The sequence below is a fragment of the Mesoplodon densirostris genome, chromosome 14, assembly GCF_025265405.1.
Source record: "Mesoplodon densirostris isolate mMesDen1 chromosome 14, mMesDen1 primary haplotype, whole genome shotgun sequence".
Classification (NCBI taxonomy): Eukaryota; Metazoa; Chordata; class Mammalia; order Artiodactyla; family Ziphiidae; genus Mesoplodon; species Mesoplodon densirostris.
In genome coordinates, this window is record NC_082674.1 from 81,564,113 (window position 1) to 81,580,907 (window position 16,795).

At 35.9% G+C, this 16,795-nt stretch overlaps 1 protein-coding gene across 1 annotated transcript in view; it reads right to left on the minus strand.

Annotated features, from left to right (window-relative positions):
- The window catches only part of DNAH6 (dynein axonemal heavy chain 6), a 268,777-nt gene that overhangs the window by 218,639 nt on the left and 33,343 nt on the right, over nt 1–16,795 (minus strand). Inside the window, exons 5-10 of the mRNA XM_060116917.1 lie at nt 14,009–14,276; nt 7,937–8,071; nt 7,724–7,844; nt 6,938–7,055; nt 3,241–3,409; nt 935–1,051 (exon numbers count right to left, since the gene is read on the minus strand). Of these exons, the coding sequence (XP_059972900.1) occupies nt 935–1,051; nt 3,241–3,409; nt 6,938–7,055; nt 7,724–7,844; nt 7,937–8,071; nt 14,009–14,276 (928 nt within the window). The remainder of the gene's footprint in view (nt 1–934; nt 1,052–3,240; nt 3,410–6,937; nt 7,056–7,723; nt 7,845–7,936; nt 8,072–14,008; nt 14,277–16,795) is intronic.

Consider the following 16,795-nt stretch of genomic DNA (forward strand, 5'->3'; position numbering starts at 1 on the left):
TCCTCTTGAGTATGGGGGGATCTGCGAATGTGATGGGATGCCACAGCCATGATTATGTTATATTACAGGGAAAGCTGAAGGGACTTTGCAGATATAATTAGGTTGACTTTGAGTTAGTCCAAAAGGTGATTATCCAGGGTAGACCTGTCTGAATCAAGTGAAAGCCCTTAAAAGAGGGATTGGGCCCTTCTCAAAGGATATTCTCCAGCTGGTCTTGAAGAATCAAACACCCATATTGTAAACTGCTTATAGAGTTGGCCGCATGAACTATAGGAACTATAGGTGGTTCCTAGGATCTAAGGGTTGTGCCCACTGGACTTCCCTCAAGAAACCAGGGACTTCAATCCCATAGCTGCTTAGAGATGAATTTTTTCAACAACCTGAGGGAACTTGGAAGTGGATCCTTCTCCATTCAAGCCTCTAAGGAGACCTCAGCCCAGACAATACCTGAAGGGCAGCCTGCATGGAGAGGCCCTGAAGCGGAGAAGAAGCTAAGCAGTGCCCAGATCTCTGACCCACGAGACTGAAGTAATAAATGGCTGTTGCTATAAGCTGCCAAATAGGTGGTAATTTGCTGCACAGCAGTAGATACCAAAACAACACTCAGATGCAACATACTTTAAAAGATTTCAAAAATGGTACTTACAACACAGTGATTTCTTGGAGGGATGCCTCTAGTCAATTTTACATTTTGTATAGCATATGTTTTCTTGGTGGTGTACCCTACTAAGCCCCTAGTCTGTCTCAAGTTAAAGAAAATATGCTAAACTTTAATGCAGATGCCATGCCGTGTGCAGAACAATGCTTTGTCTTTTCCTTACGATCATTTTGGAGAAGGGACAATAGCAACCCTGCCAATCATGTGACAGTAGAACAGTTGCTTAATTTTCCAAAAAGGTATTTATACATGGATGTTATATGAGGAAACACATACCAGAAAATCTTCCAAAGGAGGCTCAAAGAGCAGTGACTGGACTGTCAAAATCAGTTCTGTGACAAACATGGGAATGAGAGATTCATCTTCTTCCTGCTTCTCAAACACGGGGGCCCCCTGAAATGAACACTTCTGCAGTGTTATAAAGATATAAGTACCAAGGTCTAAAATAAAAAAAAACGCTGTATTACAGAAGGCACATAAACTTAAGCTTACACAATTAGCTGATGTTATAATGTTGGCATGTCTTTCAAAGAATACTACCATAGAAATTAAAAAATAAAGGCAAATATGGAAAGACTACATGACAGTGTAAAACTTCTCTCCTTGTAAAAACACTATCAACAAAGTGGAAAGGCAAACAACAAACTGGAAAAATATATCAGTAATGTATATAGTAATGCAGATAGAAGGTTGGTTATATTTAAATACAAATATACTTGATATAGTCAATAGAAATATATACTAATAACATCATAATTGATATTAAATAGAAAGATATTTAAATAGAAAAATGGGCAAAGGGCATAATCTGACATATTTTAAAGGAAATATCAATCAACATCCTCCTCCTTCTCTTCCTCAAGATATAAATAGTTTATTCAGTAACATTTATTGAGTATTTACTGTGTGCCAGGCAGTGCTAACTATTCATGTAAATCCCACACCAATCATATGTAGCAGGTATCATTTTTATTCCCATGAGAAAATTATGATCTGGAGAAGGTAAGACATTTCATCAAGGACACACTGGTTTGTAAGTGGCAGATCAGAACTGACACCCAGGTCTTTCTCATCATGAGACCTATCCTCTTATCCCTGTACTGTGGTGGCAGTTAAAGGAATATAATTTTTAAAGGTAGTGACATATTACTTTACATCCATCAGATGGACAAAGATTGAAATAAATGATAATATCTAGTGTGCATATGGCCAAAGGCTCCTTCTCAAACATTTCTAGGAAGATTGTAAAATGACACAAAACTTTCTAGAAAGTTATGCATCAGTTTCAAAAGCCTTAACAAGTGAGCATATTTCTGATCCAACAATTCCACATCTAGGAATTTCTTCTATGGGGAAGAATCAGAGATGTATGAAAAATGTATAGGCAAAGATATTCTTTGCAGCATTATTTGGACTAGTGAGAAAGTGATCAATAATAGAAAATTATTTACAAGATGTATAATACATTTTTATGTGAGAATGTTATATGGAAAAAATACATATTGACTTGGGGGATTTTTCATAATACATTGCTAAGTGGAAAAAGTAGGTGATAAAGCAGAAAGTAAAGTATGATTCTTTTCTTTCCCCCTTGGAAATAGTTAACTTGGTATAGCAGAGGATGCTTTCCTTTGTATACTTCTGTGTTTTTCAAATTTTCTGCACTTAGCATACATTACTTTTATAATTAGAAAGATAAATGTTACTTTCAAAATGTGGTAGTATTGAGGAAAAAAAGGAATTGAGAATAGGGAAGGAGAGAAAGTAATGAAAAGGAGTATGCAGTTAAAATTAAACTTTTGGAGAGAAGGAAAACTATGGCAAAGAGTGACAGGCCTTGAAACTGCATATTGGGTCTCCTGGGGGGATGCAGAGATATGAAGGTAGGAAGCTTGATGAAACCAGATATGCATGTTTTGCTAAGTTTTTAGGTATGTGTCATGGATGGAGCTGGGGAAAAGCTTACTGGGTTATCAGATAAGCTATGTTAGAATGCACAAATTTGTACTATTTAATCTCAAATATCTCACATTACTCTGTGTTTCTAAGATCAACATCCTCCTAAGAGGTTATTCACTGAAAGCACAAAGGTTTGTTCCCATGATTTGCTCCTTCTCACCTCTAAACCATTGTTTATCTCTTTCATTTATACCACCTTCCCTGCTTCTCTCTGCCAGTTCATGCTCACGATGACCCCTGGACTGTAAGCTTCTTGGGGGCAAGTATTCTATCTATGCTTTTCATCACTGTGTACCTAATACCAAGCATAGGGATTGGTACATAGTAGATACTTAAGGAATATTTATTGAGTGAACACATGAGGAACCTTTAGCAAGTGCCTGTGAGAGAGACTGCAATATTCAGCACAATGGATGCTTTCTCTGCTATTAGATACTTGCTGATATGCTGATTTTCATTCTGTCATTTCATGTGTGTATGGTAGACTCTGATTATACTGTGAAATCCTCTAAGCATTTCTCCTATTTTTCCAGTACACAGAAAATAGCATAATTCACAGTGCATAGTAAGCACTCCTCAATAAATGTTGACCAATGAATTTTCTTAATTGTGTCTGAATATACCTTTTTATCAGCGACTTCAGGCTTCTCTTCTGTAATCCATTTCTGAATGACATCTGCTGAAGGTGTCCGTTTTAACTTGTCAGTGAGATAATTCAAAAGGGAGCTAGCAGAATTTACTGTTAGGACATGCATTGTGTTCTCAATTAGATAGTCATTTAGACGAATAAAGCTTGAAAAGAAAAAAAAGTACTACCCTCAGAATGGGAGAAAATATTTGCAAATGAAGCAACTGACAAAGGATCAATCTCCAAAATATACAAGCAGATCAATATCAAAACAAACAAACAACCCAATCCAAAAATGGGCAGAAGACCTAAATAGACATTTCTCCAAAGAAGACATACAGATGGCCAACAAACACATGAAAGGATGCTCAACATCACTAATCACTAGAGAAATGCAAATCAAAACTACAATGAGGTATCACCTCACATCAGTCAGAATGGCCATCATCAAAAAGTCTACAAACAATAAATGCTGGAGAGGGTGTGGAGAAAAGGGAATACTCTTGCACTGTTGGTGGGAATGTAAATTGATACAGCCACTATGGAGAACAGTATGGAGGTTCCTTAAAAAACTAATAGAGCTACCATACAACCCAGCAATCCCACTACTGGGCATATACCTGGAGAAAACCACAATTCAAAAAGAGTCATGTACACTATTGTTCATTGCAGCACTATTTACAATAGCCAGGACATGAAAGCAACCTAAATGCCCACTGACAGACAAATGGATAAAGAAGATGTGGCATATATATACAATGGAATATTACTCAGCCATAAAAAGAAACAAAATTGAGTTATTTGTCGTGAGGTGGATGGACCTCGAGTCTGTCATACAAAGTGAAGTAAGCCAGAAAGAGAAAAACAAACACCATATACATATATATGGAATCTAACAAACAAATGAAGAAAAGGTTCTGAAGAACCTAGAGGCAGGACAGGAATAAAGACACAGCCGTAGAGAATGGACTTGAGGCCACGGGGAGGGGGAAGGGTAAGCTGGGATGAAGTGAGAGAGTGGCATGGACATATATACACTACCAAATGTAAAATAGATAGCTAGTGGGAAGCAGCCACATAGCACAGGAAGATCAGCTCAGTGCTTTGTGACCACCTAGAGGGGTGGGATAGGGAGGATGGGAGGGAGACGCAAGAGGGAGGGGATATGGGGATGTATGTATACATATAGCTGATTCACTTTGTGATACAGCAGAAACTAACACACAATTATAAAGCAATTATACTCCAATAAAGATGTAAAAAAAAAAAAGATTAGGGATGGTGGTGGGGGAAGGAGTGGGTGTGACTATAAAGGGGTAGCATGAGGGAAATATTTACAGTGATAGAATAGTTTTGTATCTTGATTGTGGTGGTAGTTACACAAATCTACACATGTGATAAAATGATACACTGTACACCATACAATGTCAATCTTCTGGTTTTTATATTGTATTTATAGTTATGTAAGATGTAACCACTGAGGGAAACTAAGTGAAGAGTACACAGGACCTCTCTGCACTTTGCAATTTCTTGCAAATCTATGATTATCTCAAAATTAAAAAAAAAATCAAACTGCCAGAGTTCAAATACAGGCTCTACTCTCCCTGTATGAACTTGGGCTTATTTAACTAATCTGTGCATCGTTTTGTCATCTGTAAAATGAGGACAACAGCATCCACCAAGTTATGGCAAGAAACAAAGAAAATAATACCTAAAAAAGGATGAACTCCTGATATGGAATGTGGATGAATCTCAAAAGCATGCTAAGTAAAAGACACAAGAGACTATATATTATATAGATCTGTTCATATGACATTTTGGAAAAGGCAAACACTATAGGGAAAGAAATCAAATCTTGGTTGCCTAGAGCTGGATATAAAGACAGGGGACTGAACACGTCTCTGAGTAATGCCTTTTGGTATAGTTTTGACTTTTGAAGTCATCCTGATATTCTACATATTCAGTAACATAAAAGTAAACCAACAAGGATGGGGGAAAACAACATTAAACTAAATGCAAACAAACCAAATCAATCCAATTAACTGTATTTCAAATGTCCAACATAACCAAACTGGGCAGGGCAGAGAGTAATCCAAATACTTTCACTATATGCTCTCAGTCTAGGGGTAAAAACAGCAAACAAATCCTAACTGTTTTTAGTAGGTAAATCCAAATTGAGGAGCATCTGAAAAAACAACTGGCCTGTATTCTTCAAAAATCTCACTACCATGAAAGACAAAGAAAAGCTAAAAAGTGTTGGTTAAGGAGATTAGAGACATGACAACTACATGATCTTGCACTGTATCATTTCTTGGAGAGAAAAAAAAATGTCTTAAAGGACATTATTGGAACAGTTGACAAAAGTGAAATAATGTAACTGTAGATTAAAGTATTGAAATATAAAAAAAAGAAAAACAATACTGCTTCAGTTTTCTATACTTACTACCTACTTTTGAAAGTGACTCTAATGAAAATATTTAAAATTTTAAATATCATAATTTCTCTTTGACCTTCCATTTATATTACAATATCAGAGATTAATTGTCCAGAACAGTTGTTCTTAGACATTCTTCACTTTAAAACACTAATATACTCAAACATATAGCATCAATTTAGCTAGGCATTCTAACCATTCAGTAGAATATTTAATGAGCAATATAGTTATGAAAGAAAGCACATAGCTCATTAGGGGCCATAAGATTTTTTAAAAAGATGCTTTAAAGAAGAAATCAGTAAATATATATATCTGTGACTTACATTCTAATGGTAATAAAATCTTTGCTATTGAATAAATATTGTTTGAGAGCAATTGCTAACCCAAAGATGAAAATTTAATGTTTCCCTACTTGAGTGCTTAGAATGTAAACTGAGTCAGCAAGGTATTTGAAATAACTTTTTATGCTGCTTAAATGGAGCCTGAGGGGTCTCTAGCCTATGATAGTGGCCTCAGGACTGCTTCACTGCCTTATGTTGCAATACAGACATTATTACCAGATTATCTCACATATAAACTGGGGCACAATTAAGATTTATTAAATGGTTGTAAAATGTGGACCAAGTTAGTGAGCACGGAGTAACAGTCATCAATGTTTTCTAGTGCCACATACAACTCTTCCGATAATGTTTGGTGATTTTGTTTGCAAGAGTTAGTTGCAGTGATGAGGTTTTAGAATGACGTGGAATCCAAACTCTGTGACAAGGGCAAGACCCAGTTGGGTAAGCAGGTGGAAGGTCCTGGTGAGATCCCGGAAGGTGGACTTTCTTCCCTGGTCTCCCCGTGGCAACCTGCCTTAGGAAGAGGGTGGAACTTTGTGTGGCCACACAGCTGCCTGTAGCTCTTTAGGGACCAGACAGGTGGAGAAGACCCTCCAGATCCACTCAAGGAGGCCCACAAATCTCTGTGTGCCTGACTTCTCCTTACTACAGCCTGCCTAGTGCTCCTGACTGGTCTAGAGGGAAACAAAGCCTTAGGGATCAAAGAGGAGATCTTAGCCTTGGACATGCCCTCCACCTTCTCTGGCTGCTTTGCTAGTTGGCAGCTGGAAGGGCAGGCTTCTGGAGCCTGCATTCAGGTTACTGTGTCCTCCAAATCCCTTATCACTAGTGAATCCTGTGATGATGGCTTTAACTTTAATGAAACTTGAGAAGGATGAATGCTCTAGTTTTTCGTGAAAGAAATAATAACAATTTACCATGTTAGCCTCATGCAGTGATTCCTTTTGCTGGCCTGCTCTGTGTATGTCATTTTCTTGGAGTCTCCAGAAGTAGCCAACTCAATGAGACTTCCACTTTCTGGCATTTTACAGTGACCTAAGAACAACAGAAGACACAAAGACAAGAATTCTTGTGTAAAAACTCCATTTCTTTCAATATGGATTAAGAGACAAGTAAAATTCAAAAATGACAAAATGCTTTGGTTCATGAGCTATTTCAGACTTCAGAAAACAGCCCAATTATCCAAACAAATTCCACATCAAAGGATTTCAACTTAACAAAAGACTAGACAGCTTACTAACATCTTCAACAGGATCTGATCTCTGTCCCATGCCACCTCTTTCCAGGAACACATTTACCCTCCTTTTCTGCCTGCATAAAATTATCCTTTAGAGTCCCTACCAGCTGGGGCCAATTCTAAGATCCATCCAGTCCCTTAATTTTAACAAACTTATTGTCTGTACTAGTAGGTTGGACGTACATTTAAGCAGAGAAGCCCCGAGTCCACTATAAAATGCTTGTGAAATAAAGGTTCTGTAACTAGTTTAGAAATACTATACACAAGCAAGGGTAATGCAAGGAAGATGTGGTACTTACTGTTTTATCCCCTTCTACAATATACATTGAATTTATAATCTAACAAGCAAAGATTGGAAGAATTGAAAAATAGGGTCCTTATTTAAAATAGAAAAGTGGAATGAAAACGAATTAACATTTTGGAAAGCCAACACTTCTGATCTGTTGAAGTTCTTTCCCTTTCATACCCTCAATAAGTTCATATGTACAGTCATCAGGCATAAATCCTGCAGCACACAAAGCAACTCGACAAGCCTTTCTGACCACTTCTTTGGCCTTGTTTCGAAATTCTTCTAGGCGCTCTGTCACCTAGACATTGATAAATATGCATCATTAGTGGTACCAAAGTATCAGTAATAGGGAAAAATAAAATCTTGAAACTTATAGACAAAGTTCCTCACCTCTTCTAGCCATACGGCTTGTGTAACTTTAAATTCTTGCAGAGTGTAGGTGTGATATTTCTCAATATAACAAAGTCCCATAAAACTCAATTGATAACACAATTCATTTATTTTAAGGAGAGCTGGTCGCAAATACTAAATGAAAATAGAAATTTATCATTATTTAGTAAAAAAAACCCTTGCCTTTTAGAAGTATAAAAATATTGGGGAAGCAAGAATGGTAATTAAGGAAAATAAATAGCTCTATATGTTAATTTCAGCTACAGCTACAAAGTGCATACATTGAAAAGGGACAATTCTGAAATTTTGCTCTGAAAGTATTCTTTGAATTATCAGATTTAATTTGTCTGAATTCCTTTCTTTTCATTTTGAATACATGTCTTTTAACCATGAAATTGAGGGCAAGTAACAGAGGATGGGGCAATATCTTAAATTTCACTAGGTTTGGCTAATAGCTATTAAAAGATTCTTAGTGTTACCTTAGGACTTTACAATGTCCAGTCACCATGATAATGGATGGGCCCATCTATTGATCTAAGAGGTTATGATATAGAACAAAGACAAATTTTAACTTTAAAATTTCAGTGGGTAACAGTCTCTATTAAGAATCTACCTTGAATTGTTGGCTGGCAGAATGAGTGGAAGTATTTGTGGAATAATGTCACATAATATAATTTAATCTTCCTCTATGCCATCATCATAAATCAGGGTTTTAGGGTGGTGGCTTTGATGTTCCAAGATTATTTCTAGGTCATTCACCCTCACTTCTAATTTAATCAAAGGAGGAGCAATAACATTATATTTTTAAAAAGTTAACTTAAATTTATTTATATGTGACACTGGTTTAAGTGTTATATATAGTACACTCTTGGACTCTTTTCTAGGAGTTTCCAAAACAGGACAACCAATAGTCATTCAGACCAACATGAAATAGTGTTTTAATTATTTTTTCTAAGTACAAATAAAGGGAAGTTATAATTAGTTTAAAGAGGGAAGAGATATGGGAACATGTATATGTATAACTGATTTACTTTGTTATAAAGCAGAAACTAACACACCATTGTAAAGCAATTATACTCCAATAAAGATGTTAAAAAAAGTCAATTGTATTGCTATATAGAATATGTGTGTATATATATATGTATGTATATATATATATACACACTAATTATATATATTTATACATATATCATTTAGATATATTCTTTATATGTATTGTAGAACATATATGTGCATTGAATACACATATATGTATAGAATACACATATATACTCTATAATACATATATATTCTATATATATAAAATGAAAAATCCAAAGTGAAATTTAAGAAAACAATTACAATAGTATCAAAAATAATAAAATATTTGGGAGTAGGGCTTCCCTGGTGGCGCAGTGGTTGAGAGTCCGCCTGCCGATGCAGGGGACACCGGTTCATGCCCCAGTCTGGGAAGATCCCACATGCTGTGGAGCGGCTAGGCCCGTGAGCCATGGCCGCTGAGCCTGTGCTTCCGGAGCCTGTGCTCCACAATGGGAGAGGCCAAAACAGTGAGAGGCCCGCGTACCACAAAAAAAAAAAAATAATAAAAATAAATAAATAAATAAATAAATAAATAAATAAATAAATAAATAAATATATGTATTGGGAGTAAATTTAACAAAAGAAATGTAAAATATATACTTTGAAAACTACAAAACATTGTTGAAAGAAATTGAAGAACATCTAAATAAATGGAAAAGGATTATATGTTCATAGACTAGAAAAGTTAATGCTGTTAAAATGGCAATTATTTCCTAAATTGATCTACAGATTTAAAGCATTCCCTATCAAAATCCCAACTAGCTTCCTTGCAGAAATTGACAAGCTGGTCTTAAAATTCATGTGGAAATTCAAGAGGCACGGGGAAGTCAAACTTCCTAATTTCAAAATTTACTACTAAACTACAGTACTCAAGTTAGTGTGGTACTGGCATAAGGATAGATATAGATCAACAGAAAAAAATTGAGAGTGCAGAAATCCTCACATTTACAGGCAATTGCTGACAAGGGTGCCAGGACAATTCAAGGCAGAAAGAATAGTCTTTGCAACAAATGGTGCTGGGACAACTGGACAGCCACATGCAACAGGATGAAGGTGAACCCATACCTGATGCCATCAGCAAAAATTAACTTGAGATGGATTGAAGACCTAAATATAAGAGTTAAAACTATAGAACTATTAGAAGAAAATATAGGGGTAAATTTTTGTGACCTGAGATGAAGCAGTAGATTTTTATACCAAAAACACAAGCAGCAAAAGAAAAAAAATGGACAAAACAGACTTCATCAAAATTAAGAACTTTTGTGCTTCAAAGGATACCATCATGAAAGTGCAAAGACCCATAAAATGGGAGAAAAGTTTTGCCAATCATATATCTGATAAGGGATTTGTATCCAGAATATATAAAGAATTCTTACAACTCAATAGTAAAATACAGGTAACTTAATTAAAAATGGGCAAATTATCTGAATAGACAGTTCTCCAGATAATATATACAAATGGCCAAAAGGCACATGAAAAGATGCTCACCATCATTAGTCATCAGGGTAATATAAATCAAAACCACAATGAAATGCCACTTCACAACCAGTAAGAAAAGCTATAATGAAAAATGCAGATGCAACAGTGAGAATATGGAGAAACTGAAGCCTTCATATGCTGTTGGTGGTAATGTAAAATTGTGCAGTGGCTTTGGAAAACTGTTTTGCAGTTCCTCAAAATGTTAAACACAGAGTTACTAATGACCTAGCAATTCCACTCCTAGGTATATACCCAAAGAAATAAAAACATATGTCTAGACTAAAACTTGTACACAAATGTTCATAGCAGCATTATTCATAATAGCCAAAAAGTGGAATAACCCAAATATCCATCAGTAGGTGGATGGATAAATAAAACATATATGTATACAAGTGAATATTATTTACTAATAAAAAGAAATGTCATGGTACAACATAGCATGTTGTATTCAAAATATTATGCTAAGTAAAATATTATGCTTCAAAATATTATGCTAAGTAAAGTATTATGCTTCAAAATATTTGCTAAGTAAAAAATATTCAAAATATTATGCTAAGTAAAAAAGCCAGTCACCTTCAAATATTATGCTAAGTAAAGGGAAGCTTTCTACAAGTTAAGGAGAAGTTCTGCATATTTTTAGATGCAGAGGAAAAGTAGCCAAATGCCAGGAGAGGTAGAAAAAAGTGATATGAAACCTCTCCACCTCTGTTTGGGTGAAATCCTGAGAGATACACTCAAGGGGATAAAACGCAGTGAAGTTATGAGATTTTCAAGTTGAAGGTACAAGAGAGAACTCACCTTGTCACCACCGTGTTTTTGTTGTTGTTTATTTGCTTTCAAATAAAGTTCAGTGGTTACAAACATCATTGTGTATCAGAATCATGCAGGGAACTTGTTAAGCTAGAATCTTTGAGTCCCATACATAGAGATTCTGATTCTGTGTTGGACCCAGAAATCTGGATTCTTAAGCATCCCAAGTGATTTTGATGCTGATGATCTAATCTTTCAAAAAGACTCTCATGTGTTTGTCTGTCCTGTGCAGAGTAGAGATGTGTAGTAGAGGAAAAGGCTTAGGTTTGAGAATGAAAATCTTGAATAGGTAGGAAAATGTAAATAAAAAGGATTTCTTAGTGGCACTGAGCACCAATAAGTTAAAATTCAGTATCATGGACCACATCTGCTACCTTCTAGAAGGGCCTTTAGTAGCAGATAGATTTACACAGGGTGAGTTTTCTAGACACACACCAGGGCCACAGTGAGGTGTTTGTTCTTGCTTTTAGGTTGGTTTGATGATTGATGTTAATGAAATATCTGAAGTTAGTTACAGTTTCAAAGACAAGTTGAAATCTCCCACTTTGTAGAGAATTACCTGAAGAATGTCCTAATTATATCTTAAGCTGTTGACAAAGAAAAAAGGAAAAACATTTTAAACCTTCAAAATATTATGCTAAGTAAAAAAGCCAGTCACAAAGGACCACATATTGTATGGTTCTATTTATATGAAATGTATAGATTAGGCACATCAAGAGAGAAAAGACATAGACTAGTAGTTGTCCAGAGCTGGGGCCGGGGTTGGTCTGGGGGAGTTGGGGAGAAATGGAGAGTGATGCTAATCACTCTTTTTGGAATGGTGGGAATGTTCTAAAATAGACTGTGGTGATGGTTGATCAATTCCATGAATATATTAAAAGCATTCAATTGTATACTTTAAAAGAATGAATTGTATGAATCATACTTCAATAAAGTTGTTATAAGGAAATGTGGGCACAGATGCCAATAAGGCTGGTTACTAAAAATAATCATAAAAAGAAAAATTTCAAGGACAGCTCCACATTTATCCCTTCAACATAGTCTAAAAGAATCAGCCCGCTTAATTAACTCACTGTAAATATAAGACTAGTGGTAAGTGTGTGGATAATGATAGCATCAAATAGATATTTAAACCAACACAATGGCTCGATTAGGTACATCAACCTAAGATTAAAATGATGAGAACTTTCTAGTCTGCTTGGGCTACATTAAAGAGAAAATATTGTCAAGACCAAAGCACTATTGGTATGAATAGTGAGCAGAGAGAATGACAATTCTCAGCACATTAAAAAAAGAGAAAAAGCCTTAAGAATTGAAACAGGTTAAATGCAAGAAGACCTATTTTACTTACCTAGGAATGAATTTATGAAATATATAGTGTCCAAGACATGGTAAAAGATGAAAGGTGGTAAAAAGGTAGTCAAATAGGTTCAAATGCTTGATAGATCCTTAGTGAAATTAGAGGTCTAGGGGTTGAGTTCGATGTCAAGAAGGATTAGAATCTTTTCCACAACCCAGAACGCTTGATGGGATGGAGGACCTGAGATGGTACATCTTATATATCTGTTTTGCACTAACACCTATGTGAGCCGTATTCCTTGAATGTTCCTTTATTGTGTGACTGATGTTTTGATAATGATCTTTCAGATTACCATATACAAAGTGAACGAAATGACCAGTAAAAAGCAAACTTGAAGCTTCTGATGTGAGAGGGAGGTGACTCAGTGTCATAAAATAGACAGCTGAGGACACTGAGCATGAGAGTAGTGGTGATTACAGCTCATTCCCAGGGGCCAAATAGAAAACTTCTACTGCAAGTCAAAATTCAAGGAGTGAGTAGAGATTTTAAATGTGGCCACACACCCTTTAATAGTTCTTTTTGCATGATAATCCCCTCCTCCAAAGTAAATATTAAAAATTTCCCTACTGTCTGAATCTATGATAGAAGAAAATGTATGAGACATTGGGAATTATTGGCCCATGAAAAGAAGCCCCCAAATTATTTTGGACCATAAAGTCCAGAGTGTCTCAAAAATGAGAATTAGTAATAGGGCTTGCTGGCCTGCTCTGTTCAAAAGGATATACAACTTTCCTGATCAACAAGAAAGGGGGTCATGAGTCCAAACCTCTGAAGCTGCTTCTAAATAAAGGGGACCTGTGCAACTCTCTTGTTATACTTGAGTGTTTTGCAACCCTAGTTAAAATGTAGAAGAATAAAGATGCAGACATAGAGAATGGATTTGAGGACACTAGTGGAGGGGGGGGTGAAGGGTAAACTGGGACAAAGTGAGAGAGTGGCATGGACATATATACACCACCAAATGTAAAACAGATAGCTAGTGGGAAGCAGCTGCATAGCACAGGGAGATCAGCTCTGTGCTATGTGACAATCTAGAAGGGTGGGATAGGGAGAATGGGAGGGAGATGAAAGAAGGAGGGGATACGGGGATATATATATACATATAGCTGATTCACTTTGTTATACAGCAGAAACTAAGACAACACTGTAAAGCAATTATATTCCAATAAAGATGTAAAAAAAAGATGTAGAAATACATTAGATTGTCAGACTTTTAAGTGACAAACAGGATGAAAATTGTCAATTCTCTTGAAAGATGAAATCTTCTATTTCAGGGACAGTCTATACCAATACTTTGTTTTCCTGTGAGTAATTCTTTTAAAACATGATTAATAAATACGTACATGATTAACAATGAACAGATCTTTTTGTAGAGATTTTCGACATCCACTGATTTTTTTAGAGCGGACATTCTTCTTCCACAGGTTAAAAGCCTTCCATTTCCGGAAAAGTGAAAATACTGGAATCTTAGTGAGTTCTCTGTGATATAGATATTCTTGTTCCCATCGATCAATTTTGATAAATTCAATGTCATCATTATAAACATGTGTTACTGCATTTTTGCTAATAGTATAGTAGTCATTTTTACTGATGTTCTCATAATTCACAACCCTTTGAACAAATAAAAATTGGGGCAAGTGAATACAGTATTCAATACAAAATTAAGCAATTGCATTACTATTTTGTTTTTAAAAGATATAACATTTCTGGAAAACAAGTATTATTTAAAAATTAAAAAAAATTCTAACAGACTACTTTTAGATTGAATAAATTACTCAAGAAAAGGGAGCTGCTTTTTAACAACTGTTGGACTTATTATAGCTCTTAAGGATTTCACAACTGTGGTAATATGCTTGATAGTTTCAGTAATGTGATTTTTACAAAAACAAATCAATTATGGATTTTTATGAAAGCTACATGGAAATAAGTTTTTATTTATCTTTGATTCTTTAGAAACTATTCAATAATGATAGTGTAAAAGAGTTTTACATTACCCAATATTGGCAGAATTATGAGAAAGATCAAAACAAGAAAATATGAATTAGATAAGATTAGAATCAAAACCCAGATTAAGCTTAAAAATGTCCAGTTTATCACATATCAAAATAATTGTTAACGAGAAATTGTTTATTTCATCAAGGGTATTCTTCAACCTCATCCATAATAAGAAATTGATCAAGTAAAGAAGAAAAGCAAGAATGGGATAAAAACAGGAGCAAGAATAGGAGTGGGAAACAAAGGAATGAGAATAGAAAGGGCTGATTCTCTAAAACTTCTTGAAATAAGAACTTAGACGGGAACACTCCAGTGAAAATCAACTATTTCCCACGTCTATTTTCTCTTACAGTCCTTAACTCTGCATTCTGAACCTGGAGTTCATGGCCCTTGAGCACAGCCTTCAGGTCATCTGTGAAATCCCTGAAATTGTTGTATGTAAACAAATTTACATACGTATGCATGGTAAATTTTTTAAGGGGTTGGAATAAAATCTCATATGCTTTGGGTCTGTTAATCAAAAAATGACGAACCATTGGCAAAAATCATTTTTAGGTTTTAACTTCTATTTTTGTTTTAATAACACTGAGTAAGAAAAATATTTTTAAAATTAGGGCGTACAGGACCAGAATGAAAGCAAACTCAAAGCAAGAGCTGTTCAAGTGAGCACACAAGGGACCTGGGGGAGCCGATGGTGCTGTGGAGTGGGGAGTCTGAAGGCCATTCTCCCAATTTAGTGCCGTAACAGAAGAACTGCAACTTGCTTAGCTCCTACCCGATGCCACTGCTGGACTCTTTGTCTGTGTTCTGGTTGACTCACGCCAGAAACATCTGGGAAAATGCCAGGTATTACCTGTTGCTGGTGAGGTGTATGGAAACTGTTTAAAATGTTTTTCCTTTTTTCTTTGTCAACAGCTTAAGATATAATTAGGACATTCTTCAGGTGATTCTCTACAAAGTGGGAGATTTCAACTTGTCTTTGAAACTGTAACTAACTTCAGATATTTCATTAACATCAATCATCAAACCAACCTAAAAGCAAGAACAAACACCTCACTGTGGCCCTGGTGTGTGTCTAGAAAACTCACCCTGTGTAAATCTATCTGCTACTAAAGGCCCTTCTAGAAGGTAGCAGATGTGGTCCATGATACTGAATTTTAACTTATTGGTGCTCAGTGCCACTAAGAAATCCTTTTTATTTACATTTTCCTACCTATTCAAGATTTTCATTCTCAAACCTAAGCCTTTTTCTCTACTACACATCTCTACTCTGCACAGGACAGACAAACACATGAGAGTCTTTTTGAAAGATTAGATCATCAGCATCAAAATCACTTGGGATGCTTAAGAATCCAGATTTCTGGGTCCAACACAGAATCAGAATCTCTATGTATGGGACTCAAAGATTCTAGCTTAACAAGTTCCCTGCATGATTCTGATACACAATGATGTTTGTAACCACTGAACTTTATTTGAAAGCAAATAAACAACAACAAAAACACGGTGGTGACAAGGTGAGTTCTCTCTTGTACCTTCAACTTGAAAATCTCATAACTTCACTGCGTTTTATCCCCTTGAGTGTATCTCTCAGGATTTCACCCAAACAGAGGTGGAGAGGTTTCATATCACTTTTTTCTACCTCTCCTGGCATTTGGCTACTTTTCCTCTGCATCTAAAAATATGCAGAACTTCTCTTTAACTTGTAGAAAGCTTCCCTTTAGTTTAAAGAAAGTTTTTTCTCAACCCTGCTGCCATTTAACTTAGAATCCCCTGTCTTCTTCCTTCTCTTAAACTTCCTTTATGATGGCCATATCCTCCCCATCTATTCCTCCTTAAAGTTTCTGAAAACTAGGCTTGTTCCTCACTACTCTAATGAAATGCTTCTCTTGAAGATCAGCAGGGGTTTCCTTCTAGCCCAATCCAGTTGGTAGGCAGAAGGGGCAGTAGGGTCAAGGAAATCTTTGCAAAAATTAAGAAGGCCTATGCCCAGTTCTCTGGAATCCTATTTTCCTTAGATGTTCCAGTTTGTCCCCAAGGGGTTGAAACCTAAATATACTCCTTGGATTCCTGTGCTTCTTTCCTCACACTATAAACCTCAGTGCTCAGCTGTTCCAGGAGTTGATCCACTACTCCTA